The sequence below is a fragment of the Oratosquilla oratoria genome, chromosome 11 (assembly GCF_046742065.1).
Source record: "Oratosquilla oratoria isolate Oo_2021 chromosome 11, ASM4674206v1, whole genome shotgun sequence".
Classification (NCBI taxonomy): Eukaryota; Metazoa; Arthropoda; class Malacostraca; order Stomatopoda; family Squillidae; genus Oratosquilla; species Oratosquilla oratoria.
Window position 1 is genome coordinate 4,482,355 of NC_134787.1, and position 22,148 is coordinate 4,504,502.

The 22,148-nt window shown below is 38.4% G+C and overlaps 2 protein-coding genes across 2 annotated transcripts in view; both read left to right on the forward strand.

The window, feature by feature from the left end:
* The window catches only part of LOC143029577 (uncharacterized), a 30,219-nt gene extending 19,309 nt beyond the window's left edge, over positions 1 to 10,910 (forward strand). The window contains exon 10 of the mRNA XM_076192262.1: positions 137 to 10,910. Within this exon, the coding sequence (XP_076048377.1) occupies positions 137 to 317 (181 nt within the window). The 3' untranslated portion in view covers positions 318 to 10,910. The remainder of the gene's footprint in view (positions 1 to 136) is intronic.
* Positions 10,911 to 17,052: 6,142 nt separating this feature from the next.
* Positions 17,053 to 22,148, forward strand: part of LOC143029440 (uncharacterized) — a 24,378-nt gene continuing 19,282 nt past the window's right edge. Inside the window, exon 1 of the mRNA XM_076192086.1 lies at positions 17,053 to 17,313. The gene's annotated coding sequence lies outside the window, so the exon portion shown is untranslated. The remainder of the gene's footprint in view (positions 17,314 to 22,148) is intronic.

The window sequence follows — 22,148 nt, forward strand, 5'->3', positions numbered from 1 at the left end:
TATACATATGCAAGTATTTGAATGGTAATTATGGCTACATAAGGAAAAATATCAAAGGACATAATTATGCCTTTAGTAAATAGTATTGTTTTTTCATGGTGTGTGTAACAAGTGTTGATTAAGAATGGTTTTACAGGGAATTTCAGATGGAGGCAAAAACAAGAGAGAGAAGAGAAGCCGAGAAATGTCGTCGTGTGAACTTGAACACAGTGGAATGGAAGGACAACCCTGACAGGTATCTCCTTGAGTTGGCTGGAGGGAGGCCCAACTATGCACATTATGATAAAAAGACACAAGACAGTGGCACATCAAGTTAAGAAGAAGGAGCAATACTATTGTCAATCTGTAATATTTTAAATTGGTTGGAAAGTATGATGCAAATATACACTGTATTAACAAAGAATTTGAGCAGATAATGCAAATAGTAAAAATTTATCAAAGAATACACAAGGTCAAAGAATTTAAGCTTTATTTTAACAGTAAATATTGGTAATAGTCGTTCTTGCTAGACAAGTTATTTAAGATGAGAAGTGTGTATATATGTATAAATGTGTTTGTTTTAGTGTATATGTATATAATATATATGGAAAAGGTCAGTAGACAGATATAACATCCAGACCATTTGTATGTGTTGTGTAGATGAATTCATTGTACTCTGAAATGGAAAATTGATACTTAAAAATGCATGTATTCTTATATTCAGTTTCTGGTATAGGACAAGGTGAATTTATAGCCAAGTGGCATTGACTTTCCCACTCCATACTATGTGTGTGTGTGATAAATATGTATATATGTATTAATATTCATACAGGGCAATGGGCAAGATGCAGGGATGACCCATTATCCAGGAGGAGCCAAGAAAAGAGGGAAGGGGATGAATGGAAGTGCAGTGGGTGGGGATGAAATGGGTGGGAGTGAATTTATGTCTTTGACTTTAACTACCTCCTTTGTAAAGAGGAAGAGCCCTTATTATATGATGTGTATATATATATATATATATATATATATATATATATATATATATACACACATACATATACACACATACATATACCAAAGGCTCTTTCCTCCTAACAAGGGAGGTAACCAAAAAACAGGCATAAAATCCACTCCCACCCATTCCATTCTCACATACTCCACTCCCATTCACCTCACTCCCTCTTATCTTGGCTCCTCCTGGATGATGGGGTAATCCCTGCATCTTGCCCATTGCCCTGGGTCAGAAGCAGTGTTGCAAGACACAGCACATCTACAGCAAGGCCGCTTCATTAAATCGGTGACCCTTCATGCAGAAAAAGAGAAGATGGGGAGAAATCCCTTCGGGCTGCGGCAAATTATTTTTTCACACACATTCCCTCACCCCCCATCCCCCACCTACTCCCTTTCCTGCATCACAGCATCATCCATACACAACCATTCTCCATTCACCCCTATCTTTTGTCTTCTCCCTTCCTTCCTCAACAGACATTCCCCGCTTTCCCAAGGGCCATTTTATATATATGTATATATATATATATATGTATATATATATATATATATATATATATACACACACACACACACACACATACACATCAAAAAAGGCCCTTTTCCCCTTTATAGGGGACTAGCTGAGTCAAAGCACCCACCCACCCTTGACTTATTCCACATCCATCCAAAACCCATTTGTCGTCCCTTCTATCTTAGCTCCTTGTGAATAAAAGATCATTTCTGTCCCATGCCCAGTGTTTGTGTCAGAAACAATGTGGCAAGAAACATAACCTCCACAGCAGAGTGATAGCTGAAGCTGCTTTAACAGTACCACTTCATTACATAGCAACCATCCCCCATCATCTACTAAAAAATTTACAGAACAGACAAAGAGAATTTCCCTCAGGCCATGTCATTTTCTCATCTGTTAACAACTACTCCCCATGCACACCTAACTCATGCCCTCTTCCTTCCCTGCTTGACAGACATTCCTCTCACTCAAAGCCCTTTTCTTCCCATCCTTCCATCTTGTTCTTGGTCTTTCCCTCGAGTTTATTCCATACACCTCTGCCTACATCTTTGTTTGTATTTCTTTGCTCATTCTTTCTATATATATGTGTATATGTAAATATACTCAATATAGTCCTATTTGTGTCGCACCCTGTGAGCCCACACCTGTATATATACTCATCTCCACTCTTCCGACTTTTCATTAATGCTGAAGATATTCCAATGTCAAGATGAAAATTTTGAATTAAATCCAATAGTTACTGATTGTGTTATTACTTTAGGATAATTTCCCCCCAAATTTTGGCTACCAGACCATTGGACACTCATTAATGTCTTTTGGTAGAGTAATGCAAGTAAGGTTGAATAACATAGCTCCAGAAGATTGAAAGTATAAGCAGAAAACTAATAAATACAGAATCTGTTATCACATTTAATAATATAATACTTGTTTAGAAGAAGACCTGCTGCCAAATTACACCAGTGTGTATGTGTATATATATATATATATATATATATTTATATATATATCTTGATGGTGTATTGGTCTAAGTCACTTGGCACTGGTAACGTTCTCGCCGCATAGGTTCGAGTCCTTGGGCATACTGTTACAATATATGCATGCGCCTATATGGCTTAGAATTAAAGTGCATTGTGGTTGATAAAAATGTATATATATATATATATATATATATATATATATTTGGAAAGAGGATGCTCCCTGGCCAAGTGGATTAGGGCGTCATTACTTGTGGCTTAGGTTGAGATGGGGACAATTTGAACCCTGCTCGGGGTGAGTTGAACTAAGGGCATGGTTAATTAAATTTAACACTACAAAGTCCACTATAAGAGGCACTGTCCTAGCCTCCCAATAGTGGGGAGTTTGTGACATTAAACCAAATCATCATTTGGAAAGAAATTGAGAAAGAGGTAGAGAAGAAAAGGTAAAAGGTACAGATGGGGAGAGTATTTTAGGGAGTTGCTAAATGTGAAGGAGGATAGGGAGGGAAAGGTAGTTGCAGTGGGAAGTGCTAAGAAAATGACCGTGATGAGTGAGGAAAATGGAGGAGAAATAAGGTAAGATGAGATGAAGGCAGTTGTTAAAATGAGAGCAGGTAAGACACCTGGATTAGATGGGTGTGATGCAGAATGTCTAAAAAAAAAGAGGTACAGTGATGGTGTACTGGCTGGTGAGGTTATTTAATGTTTGTTTTAAGAGAGGGAAGAGTGCCGGAGGACTGGAGGAGTGCCTTTATAGTTCCACTTTATTTACAAGGGAAAAGGGGGCAAGTGTGAGTGTAATAGTTTCAGAGGAATTAGTTTAAGTGTAGTTAGGAAGGCTTATGGGAGGGTCTTGATTGAGAGGATTAGGAGAGGAACAGAGGGAGTAATTGGTGAGGAACAGTGCTAGTTTAAGATAGGTAGGGATTGCTTGGATCAGATTTTTATGATAAGACAGGTATATGAGAAAGCTTTAGGAAAAGGTAAGGATGTTTTTTGGGCCGTTATGGATTTGGAAAGGCTTATGACAGGATAGACAGGAAGGCACTGTGGGAGGTATTGCAGATATATGGGATAGGAGGAAAGCTGTTAAGAGCAGTCGACTTTTTACAAGAGTAGTAGAGCTTGCGTTAGAATAAAAAATGGAGAAAGTGAGTGGTTTGAGGTAAAGGTGGGAGTTTGTCAGGGATGTGTTATGTCTCCTTGCCTGTTCAATTTATACATGGATGAGTGGTGCGACAGGTAATGGGTAGGAGATTGGAGATGGTAAACAAAAATGGAGAAAAGTGGGAGATAAACCTGTTGTTGGTGCCGAGATGGGAGGGGGGGAGGGGAGTGGAATGGGTGGGAGTGGTTTCTATGCCTTTTTCTTTTTGGCTACCCCCTGCATAGGGGGAAAAAGCCTTTGATATATGTATGTATGTATGATTACTGACGACACTGCACTTGTGGCAGGATCAGATGAGAGACTGAGAAAGTTAGTGACAGAGTTTGGGAAGGTGTGCGTAAGAAGGAAGTTGAAGATAAATGTGGGTAAAAGTAAGGTGATGAGATGTACAAGGGGAGAAAGTGGCAGCAGACTGGAAGTGAGTATTAAGGGAGAGAGACTGGAGGAAGTGGATAGTTTTAGATACTTTGGTGTGAATGTGGCAGGAAAGGGAGTGGGGTGGAAGTAGAATGTAGATTGAGAGAAGCAAGTAAATGCCTTGGTGGATTAAAAAGTGTAAAGAGAAATAGAGATTTGGGAATGGATACTAAGAGGAGATTGTATGAAGGAGTAATTGTGCCGACAACACTATATGGGGCAGAAACATGGAACATAAGAGAGGAGGAGTTTAAATGTGTTTGAGATGAGGTGCCTAAGAAGTATGATGGGGGTTACTAAGCTGGATAGAGTGAGAAATGAGGAGAATGGGGGTGGAAAGGGAGTTGGGAGATAGGGTTGATGAAATATGAGGGAAAAAGACCTAATGGTAATTGTATTATTATTATCATAATTTCTACTATTATTACTATTATTTTTCACTAACTGGAAACCCACAACAGTAGATAGTAGTCCTTGAGCCATTTCATAAACTTGGGAAGAAACTTTGGACTGTTACCTGTGTTGTATTAATGTTGGTCAGTTTTGTTGTTACTAGCTTGCAGGGAGGAAAGGAACAGTCACTAGTTGTCAGCTGTCTTGTCTACCCATCTTTATAATAAGGGCTTTTCCCCCTTACAAGTGAGGTAGCCAGCTGCCGTGTATAAAAAAGGGGGGGGGAGTATTTGTGTGTTGATAAAGAGAGATCTTGGGGTCAGTCTAAAGATAGTAACAGTCCCTGTTTTGTAGATATACTAATAAACCACTATTCTAATGCTATGACAGCATTATACACACTAGTGACCCATATATTGAGTAGCAATGTTGTAGTCTCATTACATGGTAAGATAGGATATTTACCTGTGACACTTATTATAATGAACTGTATTACTATATTGGGATGGTTTGGGTACATGGAAAGAATGAGTGAAGAAAGATTGGTAGAAGAGGTGTGGAAGGCAGAAGTGGATGGAGTGAACATAAAGGGATGATGTGAAAGGGGTGTTGAGTAAGAGGGAATGTCTGTTGAGCAAGGAAGGGAGAAGGCAGTAGATAGGGATGAGTGGAGAATGGCTGAATATAGATGATACTGTGATGCAAGGAAGGGAAGGGGAGGGGAATAGGAAGGGTTACCTAGTTGTGTTATACAGGAAGGGAGTTATGCTCGTGGTGACCCGTCTTTGTATCTTTCAGCATCAAGTTTTTTCTTAAAATCTTGAATAGTATTTGCACACACTGTTTCTTTATCCAAGTTATTCCAGGTATCCAGCACTCCAGATTTTGTCCAGGTCTGATTGCAATGAATCACAGTCCTCCTTTATTCTTACCCTCTTAAATATTTTTACGTCATCTGCGAAGCAATTCATATAACATTCAACTCCTTCATCCATGTCATTTATGTATATGACAAACATGATTGGAGCCAGCACCGACCCTTGTGGAACACCACTTGTCATTTCTTTTCATTTCAAGTATTTGTCTCTAATTACTACCCTCATTTTTCTCCCAGTCAGGAAGTCTTCCATCCATTCTAATAGTTTATCTCTGATGCTACCTATTGCTTCCAATTTTCTTATTAATTTCTTGTGTGGTACTTTGTCAAATGCCTTTTGTAGGTCTAGATAGATTAGGGATAGTTAGGGAGTGGTTACGTGTGAATGATATTTTGATGCAGCCTGAAGGGATTTCTCCCCATCTTTTATTTTTCTGCATGAGGAGATGGAGAGGGGGGTCACTGATTAAGTGAAGAGCCCTTGCTGTGGATGTGCTGTGTCTTTCTGCAATACTTCTGACCCAGGGCAGTGGACGGAGCTAAGATGAGAGGGAGGGATTGGTGGTGGATGGGAGTGGGTACGTGCCTTTTGACTTTGGCTATCTCCCTGGTAAGGGGGAAAAAACCTTTGATATATAAATAGATAGTATTACTATATTAAGTAATCAGATAACATGGAGAAGGAGCATAGTGTAAATTTGAAATTAGAAATTGAGAGTTGTACTTAATGATACTGACTTGATCAAGAGTACATATGTTATAGCTTTTGTTGTGATGACATGAAATGATTTGATCTACTTGAAAGTTTTGAAAATGTCTCAACCTGTTCTGCTTAGCAGCATATTTTCTATCGCATAGCTGACATCGCAGAATTTTATTTATCTGAGAGGCATCCTCTGGACTGAAATGGTTAATGGATGTTTGTACTCAGTAAGGAATTGATATGAATATAATTAATGGCTGTGCACCTATGGGTATGGAGGTGTAAGAGTAGATATATTGCTGTATACTTGTATCTATAGTGCCATATGCTCATGGATATATCCTTATGGAAATATTCTCAAGGTTGTTATGTAGGTATTGTGAAAGTATAACAATGTGAGCTCATTGACTTAAAAATATTACTTTGTATTGAATGCCTTTTAGTCTCGTTTGTAAGTGTTTGTACTCAAATTATATCTTAATCTATGGTGATAGCAGTGAGACAAATATATGCACTTACAAATAGTTGTAATGTTGAACTACTTATTAAAAAATCAGGTGATATGCTAGCAAAATACCATGTTCTCATCATTTAGTAAGTATGGGAGGTTAAGATGAGATGTATGCACAGATCTGTACTGTTGCTATACTTTTTTTTTTTTTATTATACATTAACTAGTACACCTTTTGGTGACTGTACCTTTTAAGGGTATTTTGATAATCATAAACTATTAGATATTCATTAAACTTTGGTAATACTATTTTAAGACTTAGAATTTAATATCATCATTACAGCTATTCAGATTTTGTAGTTACAAATATTAGACAGTTTACTTCAGCTGTAAGTCAGGTGAACTGTCTCCCACAGCAATATAGAATTATAATATTCATGACAACAGTCTGCTGTTTGTCATAGTACCTAGTGGAGGGTTTAAGATTGCACTATATTCAGTGACTGTCAACAAACAAAGTTATTTTTGTTATTATCTGAAATGACACTCATGATATTAGTGTAAAGTAATCACTCAACTAGTGACATTTTTTAGTTCAGATTTTAAAATGTGACATTGTAAATTGTCTCAAATGGAACTTTTTATATATCAATTAAGTTTGAATGTATGGAAAACCTTTAGTTGTCTTTGTATAAGTTGACCATAGTATTCATTTCATAATGCCTTGGTCATTGTGTAAGAATGTTTTATATCAAGGCTAAAATAGATTTTCCCCTTGTGTGTTGCAAAATTAAAAATTATTGATCCACCAAATTTGCTATTTGTAATTATAAAATTCAGAGTAACTATATCTTCCTATACATTGTTCTCTTAGGGTCTTTTATAATAATGCATGATGCAAGATGCAAAGGCCACCAGCTCATATAGATACTAGTTGCACCTCTGTTTTTCTTTGCATAATCCTCCCTCTCTCTCTCTCTCCACTCTCTCTCACCCTCTCTCTCTCTTGCCCTCTCTCTCTCTCTCTCCCCCCCTCTCTCTCTCCCCTCCCTCTCTTCTGTCTCCCCCCCTCTCTTCTCTCTCCCTCCTCTCTTCTCTCTCCTTCCCTCAATCTCTCTCTCCCTCCCTATCTCTCTCTCCCTCTCTCCCCCTCCCCCTCTCTCTCTCTCTACAGATGCTATTTTTTATTTACCAGTTCACATTATTTATTTTTTTGCACAAATGCTCATTCACTTCATATTTATTGTACTATATCACTTGTTGTTGGCTGGTAAAGCATCTGGGTCAGATAATTATCATGTGGAATGTCTGATGAAGGGTGAAGCAGTTATAGTGGAATGGCAATAAATGGGTTTTGAATATATGTTGGATATGTGTATAATTTGACTTGGCCGCCCCATTGTAAGGGGAAAAGGCTTTCTGGTGTGTATATATGTATGTATGCGTCACTTGTCGCCATATTGCCTCCAGTGGTACAAAGTGCAACTGCTGCAGTGTATGTTTCTTGATAGTGATGGAGATATCTGCAGAAATTGTCATTGTTATCTGAAAAGAATGCAGATTTTGTGCATATTTTTAAAGGAGAAAGATTATTAGTTGATGTAATAGGAGGAATAGCTCCATATTGAAAATATATTTGTGTATGTGTATTTACCTAATTGTCGTATACAGGAAAGGCACACCAATCACTTGATCTCATCTCCTACTCTCCAATTGATCATACCTAGCCTCAAATTCATGCACTGTTCCAACTTAGCCTATATTCTTGATTTTGAACATGATAATTGGAAATCAAGAATACATTAAGTCCTTGTTATACAGTACATATGCATTCCTGAAAACCTTACCGCAAATTGAAATTACCGTATACCGAACATGGGAAGAGACTGATTGTTGTGGTGGCGCTACGGTACAGTGTGAACAAAATGCGAGCGTATACCATATCTGTGAATTTGTCTTACCATAAATAGAATCAAGGGTAGTAATTACCAAATACCATAACTGTGAATTTGCTTGATAAAGAATTACCATATAAGGAGGACTCACTGTACAAACTTAGTTGGAACTGAATTTGAGACCAGGTATGATAAATTGGAGATTAGGAGATGGGACCACACAAGCATTGCTCCTTTCCTGCATATTGCAATTAGGTAAATACATATACATAAATACAACTTCAATTATAATGGAATTGTTCTTCCCATTATATTAACTGATATTATTTTTTTATTTGTGTGTATTACCTAATTGAACGATATAGGAAAAAAGTAACATTCATTGGGTTCCATCTCCTACTTTCCAATTTATCATAACTAGTGTTTGTGTGTATACTTGTGACAGTGGTTTTAACCCTGCCACAAGTGAGTTGGACCAAGGGCATGGTTCATTAAATTTCAAGCTTTACAGTCCATTGTAAGGGGCACTATCTCAGCTTCCTAATAGGGGGCAGTTCACAATGTTACACCGAATCTATCGATATATAGATTTGTAACCCCCTGTAGTGTGGGTTTGATTATCATGGTTTTTTTTATAATGCAATGTTTAAAAAAAAAAATGTACATGTGCCATAATGTGGTCGTGACCCTCATTATTGCTGTAGAAATGAACTGAAATATTCCAAATAAATACTGTCAGACCCATCCATGAGTATGTATATGAATGGATCAGAGCTCCTTGGCAAAAGTTCAGCACATCTTTGTCTTTTATTTTGTATTTGTTTCTCTCACTTAACTGGACAAAAATTGCTCATGAATAGCCATTTGGATGATTATTCAAAGAATATCTGTATCAGTAAGTACAAGAATAATATGAAAATGCAAAGAAAAGAAATTTAAAAATTTAAAAAAAATATATAAATGTGTCTGAAAGGGGACACACTATTCATGAAAGGACAAACCTGGCTAGCCTCTTATACAACTAACCTTAATCTGACAAGCTGACAAGCTCCTGATTAGCTTATAAGATATTGTCATGAGGCTTTTTGTCAATGAACCAGTTACATTTGAATAATCATTGTCTTTAAATTCCCACCAATTACATTAGCATTTCAAATACAGTAAGCTATTCACAATTGAAAAAGTGTGCATTATCAACAAATCAAACTCCAGAAGGTTGTTTACCAGTTTTTGCTACAGTGTTTCTGCCCCAGGGATGTCCCTTTATCTAGGAGGAGCCAAGAGGGAGGGAGGGGGTGAATGGGAGTGTAGTATGTGGGAATGGAATGGGTGGGAGTGGATTTTATGCCATAGTTTTTGGCTACCTCCCTTGTAAGGAAGAAAAGGCTGTTGGTATATGTATGTATTATCTAATGGGACAGAAACATGGAACATAAAAGAGGAAGAGTTTAAATGTATTTGAGATGAAATGTCTGAGAAGAATGGTAGGGGTACTAGGTTGGATAGAGTAAGAAAGGAGGAGAGCAGGGGTGGAAAGGGAGTTCTTTGGAGATAGGGTTGATGAAAGAGTATTGGGATGATTTGGGCAGCATGGAAAGAATAAGTAAAGATAGATAAGTGAAATGTGTGTGGAAGGCATAGATGGAGTGAGTGAACATGAGTGGGCGACCAAGGATGAGATGGATGGATGGGGTAAAGAGGGGAATATCTGGTGAGGAAGGAAGGGAGAAGACAGAAGATAGGGGTGAGTGGAGAATGGTTGTGTATGGATGATGTTATGATACATGGAAGGGAGAGGGTTGAGGGAGTATGTGTGAATGATATTTTGACACAGCCTGAAAGGATTTCTCCTCGTCTTCTCTTTTTCTGCATAAGGGGATGGAGTGGGGGAGTCGCCAATTAAATGAAGTGCCCTTGCTGTGGATGTGCTGTGTCTTGCTACATTGCCTCTGACCCAGGGCAGTTGGCAAGATGCAGGGATGACCCGTCAAGAAAAGAGGAAGGGAGAGGTTGTGAATGGGAGTGGAGTATGTAGGGATGAAATAGGTGGGAGTGGATTTATAATTTTGGTTACGTCCCTTGTAAGGGGGAAAAGCTGTTGGTATATGTATATATTGTCTAATTCTTGGTTAAGTTGAAAAAAGAAAAATATGTTGTACACAAGGTAAGTGGTTTATGGAAAAAGCGACTACTACAAAGTAAAAGTATGAAAACATCAAAATATATCGGACAACGTGAATTTCGTATCTTGTTAGGTTCCAGGTGGTAAAAAACTTGGTATTTGCATTCTTTTTTCAGTGAAAGACATAATTGTCCAACTGTGTTTTTGTTGATTCAAATGAATGAGACATGTTTTTATGGCAAATCACATATTTTGCTCATTTTCCCAAACCAAATATCTGATTTCCCAACATGGATCCCCCTTATTACTAGGGTATGAGGAAATAAAAAATAATTTATTTTCAATAGAAAAGTATTATATCTGATATTTGTATGGAATTTTTTTTTTTTTTTTTTTTATTTTTTTTTTTTATTTTTTTTTTTTTTTATTTTTTTTTTTTTTTTTTTTTTTATTTTTTTTTTTTTTTTTTTTGTGTGTGTGTGTGTCTTATTTGATACGGAGATGATGACTCGGACCACACGAGGTGGTTCCCCTCCTAGACCACTACTCCATAGAGAGAGAGAGAGTGTGTGTGCATGTATGTATGTGTGTGTGTGTGTGTTTTTAATCCCCACCCAAAACCCTAATTTCTCAATATTGGGCCCCAGGTTATCAGGGGCACATTACTTCTTATATTTCATTACTATTATTTCATTTATTTTTCTCACCTTTCTTGTATGTTTCTCCTCCTTTTCATGGTCACACGTACTTTATCACTCTTCTCTTTCTTGTTTTTTTTATTTCTCATTTTCTCTTCTTTCACTCCTCTTTATCCTCTTTTCTCTCACTCTCCTCTCAATTTTTTCCTCTCCATCTCTTCTCTTCTTACCTTTTACTATTTGAGACCCCATGCTTACTCAAAAAAGAATGATTATCACATTTAACTTCTACTATACCTTCTTTACCACCTTTTTATTCTATCTCTTTGGCAAGATAGTGTCCTCAAAGATTATTTCGGATGGAATACTAATACTCCCATCACTATATTTATCTCTCAGTTGTTTCAGGTTCTACAGTTATGTCATGGTTGAAATTCTTCCAGACCAAAGTAGTTCTTCCATATCTTTAGTGCTAAGAGGTGAAAGTTCAGTGGTTAAGAGCCAGAAGCTGAAAGAAAACTGGATTTTCTTCTCATACCTATATTACTTTCATTACTTCACTCTAGCCCACATCTATGTTAGGAGGTGTGTACTGGTTTGAAGTTTGTATCTTGAATAAAAGACTGAAGATCCTAATAATCTTTTATTCCACAAACAATGAATAAACTTTGAAATTGAAATATGTGTGTGTAATATGTAAAAATTTGTACACTAAATTGGTGATGCCTACCCCCAAACTACCATGAATCAAAGAAGCACCCAGTTGTCAAATTGAATGGTCAGTCTCTCGAACAGGACATATGTCAAAAATGTTGGGAAGAACACTTAACAAATGCCTACAAACAATCAAACCCCATATACACTCATGGCCTTACTCCCACCAATAAAACCAACAGTTTGAAACAGTTGTTGTCATTCCCTACACTGGCCGAGCAATCCTGTTTCCCTGAGGATCACCATGGCTGGAATGGGTTTTTTCCACAAATCCCTTATAGAATAAATATTGTTACTGGGGTGTGTGATTGTGTACAGTGCAGTCTTCCATAACGTGTTGTATAGTATGGGGTGAAGTGTTGCATCCTGGACAGTTATCTGTGATGCGGTCATCCAGCCTCTTCTGGTAGCTTAGAAAGGCTGGATGATGACTGCACTGCAGCCTGGCCATGTGAACTCTGTCCTTTCAGGGGGGAGAAGATTCAGAGGGATGGATATCAGGGGGCCTGACATGCAGCAATGTATTGTCTTTCAGTTTGCTGATGGAGCAGTGAGTGATGTGATCATGGATATACTTCTGGAAGCTGGTGTCTGTTGGTTGTGGAGGAAAAGAAGAGAGTATTTGTGTGTGATATAAGTTTTTGGGTGTTGTTTTGATGTTCCTTGGTGTGTAGGGGTGTTCTGCCATGTGGTGTGGTGGGTGGGCTGTGTTTGTAGAGGCTGTGCCAAGTGTTTGTGTGGCTCTCATGTCAAGGTGATCCTTGACTTTTAGGACCTTAGTTTCATGGTGTAGATTGTCTGTAGGTGTTGTATTTGTGCAGTCTGTAATTGTCTTTAGGGCTCTGTTTTGTATGGTCTGTCAGATGTTGTGGTGTGTCTTAGTGAGATTAGGGCCCTATGCAGGGCTCACATAATTCATCACTGAGCATATGCTTTGTATAATGTAATAATAGTTTCTTTGTTATGTCCAAATGTTGTTCCTGCAATTGATTTAAGTGTGTTAAGTCTAGATGTGCATTTAGTGTTTATATTTGTGATGTGGCCCGGGGTAAGCACAAGATCACGGGAGAACCCCCGCAGCCAATCGCAAGCTAGCATTCTGCCCGGGCCTAGCCGCTTGAGCTGCGTAGCAGACAGAGGTCACTCTCGCCGCCCGAGATCAGGTGAAGTGTCCCATGAGCCAATCAGAGCCCAGCATTCCACCCGCACCGAGTCGATTGAACCGTTCGACCGAGTATAAAAAGCACTTCGCTTAGCCACCTTCTTAACTTGCCTCTAGACCTTCAAGACTAGAACATCGCCTCTACACCAATGAAGTCCTTCTCACCCTGAGGAAGCCTCTTATCGAGGTGAAAAAACTCCGAAGTTTTAGGTGTCGTTGTCAACAGTTTTTTACATGCTATTACACATCAAATAGAAACCATCGGCATTCACCAGCGCCTTTCTTTTCACATTCACCATGGATGATTTCGTTCATAACCTGAATGAAGTTGATAGGAAGTCCTTCCTTAAACTTAAGATACAACTGAAAATAGTTAAATCTATTAGCGCAGTTGATTTTAATCAAAATTGTCTACGTGAGAACCTGTGCCCCAGAAATATATATATATATATATATTGGAAATTGGCATGTTATAACACATTTGTAAAAGTTCACTATAAACCCACTATCGGAGAAATAATAACGTTTTCCCTGTATTTTCCGTTATTATTTCTCCGATAGTGGGTTTATAGTGAACACACACACACACACACACACACACACACACACACATATATATATATATATATATATATATATATATATATACATATACATATGTACTTTCCTGAAGAGGGCTACAGTTGATAGACGAAATATAGGATTTTTCTTTATTCGAAGTTTATTCTTTCTCCGACTGTGGTGTTCCTGTGTGTAATATATATATATATGAGACGTACAAAGAAAAGAAAAGAGAAGTAAAGCAAAAGGTAAAGGAGGCAAAGAGGAGAGCAGATGTGAAATGGGGTAGGAGTATGACAGAAAATTTTGAAAGTAATAAAAAGATGTTTTGGAAAGAAATTAAGAGAGGAAGAGGAGGCGAATCAAGTAGGGAAGAAAAGGTAAAAGGTACAGATGGAGAGTTGATAATGGAAGAGACGGCAGTGAGGGGAAGATGGGCAGAATATTTTAGGGAGTTGCTGAATGTGAAGGAGGATAGGGAGGGAAAGATAGCTGCAGTGGGAAATACGAAGAAAATGAGAGTGATGAGTGAGGAGAATGGAGGAGAAATAAGGAAGGATGAGGTGAAGGCAGTTGTAAAGATGATGAAAGCAGGTAAGGCACCTGGTCTGGATGGATGTCATGCAGAATGTCTGAAAAAGGGAGGTTCAGTGATGGTGGACTGGTTGGTGAGATTATTTAATGTTTGCTGGAGAAAGGGTAGAGTACCGGAGGACTGGAGTAGTGCCTGTATAGTTCCTCTGTACAAGGGAAAAGGGGACAAGTGTGAATGTAGTAATTTCAGAGGGATTAGCCTGTTGAGTGTAGTAGGGAAGGCTTATGGGAGAATCTTAATTGAGAGGATTAGGAGAGGAACAGAAGGAGTAATTGGTGAGGAACAGTGTGGATTTAGGACGGGTAGAGGTTGTGTAGATCAGATCTTTGTGGTAAGACAGATATGTGAGAAAGCTATAGGAAAGGGGAAGGATGTTTTTTGGGCTTTATGGATCTGGAAAAGGCTTATGATAGGGTAGACAGAAAGGCACTGTGGGAGGTTATGCAGATTTATGGGATAGGAGGAAAGCTTTTGGGAGCTGTCAAGAGTTTTTATGTGAGTAGTAGAGCATGTGTTAGGATTGGAAATGGAGAGAGTGAGTGGTTTGAAGTAAAGGTGGGACTTCGTCAAGGATGCGTTATGTCGCCCTGGCTGTTCAACTTATACATGGATGGGGTGGTGCGAGAGGTGAATGCTAGGGTAGTGAGTCAGGGATTGGAGATGGTTAAAGAAAATGGAGAAAAGTGGGAGGTGAGCCAGCTGTTGTTTGCAGACGACACTGCGCTTGTGGCAGGGTCAGAGGAGGGATTGAGGAAGCTGGTGGCAGAGTTTGGGAGAGTATGTGATAGAAGAAAGCTAAAGATAAATGTGGGTAAAAGTAAGGTGATGAGATGTACAAGGGGTGAAAGTGGCAGTAGACTGGAAGTGAACATTAAGGGAGAGCGACTGGAGGAAGTGGATAGTTTTAGATACTTGGGTGCAAGTGTAGCAGGAAAAGGTGGAGTGAAGGTGGAGGTAGAATGTAGATTGAGAGAAGCGAGTAAATGCCTTGGTGGTTTAAAGAGTGTAATGAGGAATAGACATTTGGGAATGGATGCGAAGAGGAGACTGTATGAAGGAGTGATTGTGCCAACAGCACTGTATGGGGCAGAAACGTGGAACATAAGAGAAGAAGAGAGAAGGAGTTTGAATGTGTTTGAGATGAGGTGTCTGAGAAGTATGGTGGGGGTTACTAGGCTAGATAGAGTGAGAAATGAGGAAGTGAGGAGGAGAACAGGGGTGAAAAAGGATTTGGGAGATAGGGTTGATGAAAGAATATTAGGATGGTTTGGACACATGGAAAGAATGAGTGAAGAAAGACTAGTAAAAGAGGTATGGAAGGCAGATGTGGAGGGAGTGAACATGAGGGGACGTCCTAGGATGAGGTGGATGGATGGGGTGAAGGGGGCTTTGGGGAAGAGGGGAATGTCTGTTGAGGAAGGAAGGGAGAGGACGGAAGACAGAGGTGAGTGGAGAATGGTTGTATATGGATGATGTTGTGATTGCATGAGGAGGAATGGGCGGGGGTGCGGGTGGGGGTGTAGTATGCATGAGTAATTTTTGACGCAGCCCGAAGGGATTTCTCCCCGTCCTCTCCTTATATGCAAGGGGGGGGGGTCGCCGATTAAATGAAGCGGCCTTGCTGTGGATGTACTTCTGTGTCTTTGCGGTTGGACATGTTTCTGACCCAGGGCGGTGGGCAGGGTGCAGGGATGACCCGTCATCCAGGAGGTGCTCAGATGAGAGGAAGGGTGGGAGGGGTGTGGAGTGTATGTAGGGATGAAATGGGTGGGAGTGTATTTATGCTTTCCCCTTGGAAGGGGGAAGCCTTGGAAAAAATGCCTTTGTATGTATGTATATGTATATATATATATATATGTATATATATTACATATATGTATATGTATACATATGTATATGTATATATGTATATGTATATATATATATATACATATATATATATATATATATATGTGTGTGTGTGTGTGTGTGTGTGTGTGTGTGTGTGTGTGTGTGTGTGTGTGTGTATGTGCACATATATACATATATACCCGGTTTATTCATATATATAATATATATATATATATATATACATGTATATATATATATATATATATATGTATATATGTATATATATATACATATACATATATATATATATATATTTATATATATGTATGCTAATAAGAACACGGGTACGTGTGTTCACTTATGCAAAGTAGACCACTTGGTAAAAGAAGCTAACGAAGCAGAGCGCTTTCGTATATTAAATCCAATGCAAAAAGTACTGTAATATACGAAAGCGCTGTGCTTCGTTAGTTTCTATTTTGCGTATGGATGTATGTATGTATGTGCATGTGTGTTTGTGTACTTATATGCCATTATTTTAAGAAAGATGTATAGATATGTGCGTTTTTGCAATGTAATGCTTTTTATATTCAATTAAAAACTGACAAACTATAGGCTGGCAAAAATCAAATTGTATAATTTCATTGACTGATTTATGACTTTTAAGACAGATAAATAAATAGATAAATAAATAAATAAATAAGTAGATAAATAAATATAAGTAGAAATATCTTAGAATCAGTTCAGAATTTATGATCTGTGAATAGAATTTTGAGTTTCTTTTCTGTATCTACTTGTACCCAGTGAAGTGTTAATCATGAAAAAGGACTGTACAAAGTACGATTAGTGGAAAGTTATAGACTTTATTTGCTGTTTTCATTCACATTTTTATTTGTACATCTGAGTGAGTAATAGGCATCACGATATTTGACTCAAGTACTGTCGGTCTATTTTGCTGGTAACTGTTGGTGTCGTCTGCAGCGTGCCGGCCTGTGTTCCTCACTTCCCAGTCGAATGGGCGTTACCATTGTCACCCGTCGACCGCGTGTTATCGGCTGCGTTCAGCGGAAGAACAAAATTCATCATGTGGCCTTCGCCCTTTTCATTTCTGGCAACAGTTCTTCTGTTTCTTAAGATTGACAGCACTTAAGTCGTTGCAAATGGAGGTAATAGAAGTTGTCAGAAATGGATCATTATGTGAACGTTTGGATGATGGTTTTATTCCTGTTGTGGGAGGAGCGTGTCTCGGGTTTGAACTTCCGTCACCGACATCTCATCTTCAGCATCGTGTGTTGGACCACCACCATGCAAGGTAAAGATTGTATCCTGGCTGACGCCATCTTGTTAATCTTTATAGATTTACTTGTTATCTGGTTATGTATCTATTTACATATTTGTTCATATATCTGTTGATTAGTTTATTATTTGTTTATTCATTGATCCATTTATTTATATATCTAATGATTTATTTATTAATTTGTTTATTTATTTATTCATTAATATATTTTACCTATTCATTCTTTTATCCATCCATTTATTCAACCACCCATTAATTAATTAATTCTTAAGCTAGGGGTTGAAATCCAGGGTTGAGACATTAGTTGCCTCGAAAAATTCCTACGCCCCATGACACCTTTTGCAGTTTCCTCTGACCCCGAACGATTCTGTTCACCAAAGAATGTGGTGGGCCTCAGGTGTCGAAGATGGTTTAGCGCGTTGTTGTTGGTCAAAGTTAGACATTTTTTTTTAATACTCAGGCGACTCGCGTTTCTATCGTAACTTTAAGGTGATAGGCGATCAACCGCAAGGAATTTGCGGCAACAGACAACCTCTCCATCAGAGGAAATGGATTGTTCCTTCGCACACGCACTCCATATTTGGTCGATTCGCGTCAAATGTTGTGAATTTGAACTGTATGAAGACTTCGTTTAATGTAATCTTTACTTCCCGAAAACCATGTCAATAATTTCTAATATTCGTAAATAGGTTTAACTTATCTTAGTTCGTTATTTAGCTTTTTGATATATGACACAGGGAATTTGAAATTTAGAGATTCGAAAAACAAAATGTAACCGAAGTAGTTTCTGTTCAAACGAATTTACAACGTTATTGACAACCGGCTTCATATGCTCTGCCAAACCAAACCATGGTTGGCTCGGGTTTTGCGTGCGCTATCAGTTTTTTTTTTTTTTTTTTTTTTTAATTCTTTCTTTGTATTCCCACGACGCTACGACACAGTCACGACCGTTCACATGATGAGTTGTTGTCATGCAATCATCTTATTTGCTGGACGGGACCTGAAGAGCAATTGAGTGTTACTGACGTGATAAGTACTGTTGCACTCTACGTCCAAGAGATTCTCAAATGCAGACTCCCGCAACATTGGGCACTTTTTCCTCCCATATCCTACCTCCAACCTCCAACTAGACTTCTCAACAGTATGTCTAACATTCATATATGTTTACAATATATTTGTTCTTTATTCAACTTTGCAATATATGACGGAAAGATAATTTGATATTTAGATATTTGAAAATTAAAATATCGTAACCGAAGTCGTTTTACTCGAGTGAACTATTAACCCCTTCCATACGGTGCCGCACACGTAGGCGTCATGGACTTAGATCTCGGTGGCAGCAGCCAATGCCAGCCGTACGACGTGTCGTAATAATACTCGCATCATAAAATATAGTCACCGCTTATATTGATCGTTCTCTCTTCACCCGTGAATTTTGATAACCATAGAAAATGCGATTACAAAAGAATTAGAAAGAATGTCATTATGGAGGGGCGACTACAATAAATATAATCAAGACGCCGATATGGCAGCCTCGCGAATACACTCGCTCCCCATGACGCCTACGTGTGCGGCACCGTATGGAAGGGGTACTGTCGGCGCTGGTGAAGCCCATGAAAGGCCAGTGTGATAACCCCACCTATAATCAAATCAGGACCCAACTGATCATCCAGATACTCTGCCGATTGACATGCGCGTTGACTGGAAAACCGGAAAAAAAATGTTTGAATAACAAATGTAATTATTGAGAATGTGTATAATTTGTGCATCCCATGTAATTTCCAAGTGAAGCCTATCTTAGTGTCCTTAGGATGGTTAGGCAACAGGGTATTGCCTACATGATACATGATGTGGTTTTAACCCTTAAACGACGGGAAGAAGGTTTTCTTCAGCTTAATAGAATTCCTTACTGCGGAATATGTGTGATCTCCGTCCTTTGCTGGCAAAGTGAGACAGTGTATAACCCATCAATGGCTTGGGGTGTACCCTCGGCAGAGTAAAATCGCCTGACTGCAGCCAAAGAAAGTGTAAAACATACCCCATCGTCTACGGATTGATATTCGTCTTTATCGGAACAAAAAGTGGCGGATCTACTTGTAATACCCTCCACATTCGGCGAGCTGGCCACAGTAATATTTTGGTATTGAGTATATATATCCTTCTGCTGAATGAAATCTTGTGACAGCCAGAATAATGCACAAGGCGACGCTACTTCCGGTCTTAGTCTTAACTGAAAAAAATAATTTGACGGGAACATCAATAAAATATGAGACGGCACCACTAGAATTTAACGATGCCATTGAACAAGCAGTAGAGGGCTTCCATGAACTGAAGAAATTAAAAATTCCACGACTTCCATCAAAATCCAAAATATGTTAGTTTCTAAGATGGTAACCTTTGAGTAAGTAATAGATGATCAGGTGAATGGAGATAGGGAAAAAATAGGAAACCAAGGGCGTCACTGACTCTTATTCGAGGAACTTGAAAGGAAAAACGAGTTGGTAATAAAGAAAAATACTTGTGAAGATGAGAAATACAAATAATAAGTAATTTATAACGAACACATGGAAAGTGTAAATCACACTTCACAAACTCACTTGATAGCATTGATGGCAAAGACAAATTGGAAAAAACAAAATATAGAATTGAAAACTGAAAGGGGGAGACGAAAGTATCAGCACAAGAAAAACACTTATGCCTGTGAAGAATGAATGTTCAGGAAACTAGATCAAAGATGGTGAGGAATATTGTATCATAGTGTGCTCTTCCAACATTAGACAAGCGATATATAATAAAACTGACACGTTATATGCCTTGGAAGAAGTAAAACATAACACTTGTGTTCCCTTTTACTCTCTCAGGTGTCAGGGCTTAAGCCACAGTGTACCAGAAACTGTGATAATGAACAGAAATATGCAAATTATAGTCATAACCACAAGCTTCCAGAATGAAGAAAAATATACAAAATGCAGAAATAATAACTATGCAGATAATAAACAGATAATGGACTGTAGTTTACCAGCATTTCTGTTCTTTTGGACAATACACGCCGATAGCAAGCACATGGTAGATATTATCAGTATATTAACAAGAACTAAAATCAGGAACAGAATAGACATGGTTTTTAGAAAAAAAAAATCGATTGGTTTCTTTAAATCGGCCCTGTCACATTCGTTCTCGGTTAGGGTTCACATGGTTCAGGATGACTTCTTTTCTGTCGGGTGTTTCACTTTTCAACGTTGACCGGCCAGGAGTTTCTCAAGGCCGAATCAAATCGTCTGGCGTTAGCCAGGACGATATATTTCATTTAAACTTGGTCGTTTACCTGATAAAAGGCAAACACGGGGAATGACATTGGAGAACGTGATAAAAGGACGAATCAGGATCCTACCATTTCCTCGTTGTGCCCCTGGGTAACGCTATAACAGATTAATTGAGCTAAAAACCACATCCACAACCTGACTTATGTTTCTTCCAGTGGCGAGGAAGCTCAACACTGCGAAAAATGCAGCACCGCCAAGTAAGTGGAGCCGACATACCGAAAGGGACATGAATAAACGGAGTTAGGAAAAGGACTTCTAGGCATACCACGATGCTACGCCTGCTATGCTATTAACATCTATGTACAGTATTATTTTTATTTATTTTTTATTATAGGTTTATTCAACAATATTAAATACAATTAGACATACATATATACATTTTTTTTTTTTTACAAAATTGGTAGTTGAAAAGGGAGAGCGAGAAGCAAAGCTTATGGGGAGTTGCTCTCCCTTAAGGAAAAAATTATTTTTATTTATTTATTTTTGTTACATGTCAGTATGGTACATACACATCTACACACATATATACACACATACATGCATACACATATATACACACACACAATGACATGCGTCACGACGTCCGCTAACTCCGACCTCACGTAGAAATCGGGGGCACGAGCGAGCATCGCAACTTGTGGGGGTCAGGTGAGAGGTGAGAGGTCAGGTCGATTGTTGACGGGACGATAATTGCTTAATGCGCAGATCTGGGTCACCGTGACCTGCTGGAATAGAAAAAAAAAAGAGCGGCAGACTTGGGCAGTGCATGACAGTTTCTCCATGAATACAACCATGAAATGGACCTGAAGTGTTCAATATACTAATACTTATAGATTAAAGACTTTTTTAAGTATCGTTTGAATGATGATAAACATTTTGTCTTAGGTAAATCCTTTTCCAGTTTATTCCATGTGTTAACACCTATAATAGATAAGCATTGGCTTTTTTTGGTTGTTCTGTATTGAGTTTTAAAGAAGTCGTTTGTTTGCCTAGTCGCATAGCGAGTTTCGTAAGTTGAGTAAAATTTCAATATGTTTTGATTTTGATTCATGTTGTTTATTGTTTCCCAAGCTTATGCTGCCTAGTGTAGGCCTTATGGTTTCTTGCAGTCTCCTTCATTCTTATGTTCTTATGTTCTTTTCCAGTACGTGACCCCTTTCTGTAGTACCAAACATACCATGACCCCTCCTTTGAGCCTTCTGAAAGCGTACCAATTTTTTTTTATCGCAGATACATTATCTTAAAATTTAAAAGATGAATCACAGCAGAGAGCAATATTTTTTATCGTTGTTTATTAATGCTTATTAGAAATATTTATTTTATCATACATTTTAATGAGAAGGGTGTGCTTACTTTTTTGATACAAGCAAATCAATCACCCGCAGTTTGGGAACCCCTGATGTAAATGGAGGGTTCCCTTTTCTGTTCTTTTCTTAGAATTTCTTCATTACTATCCTTCTCTCTTTTTCCTCGGATACATTACAGATTGACTCGATTTTATAAGTTCTTGACAATTCTACAATAGGG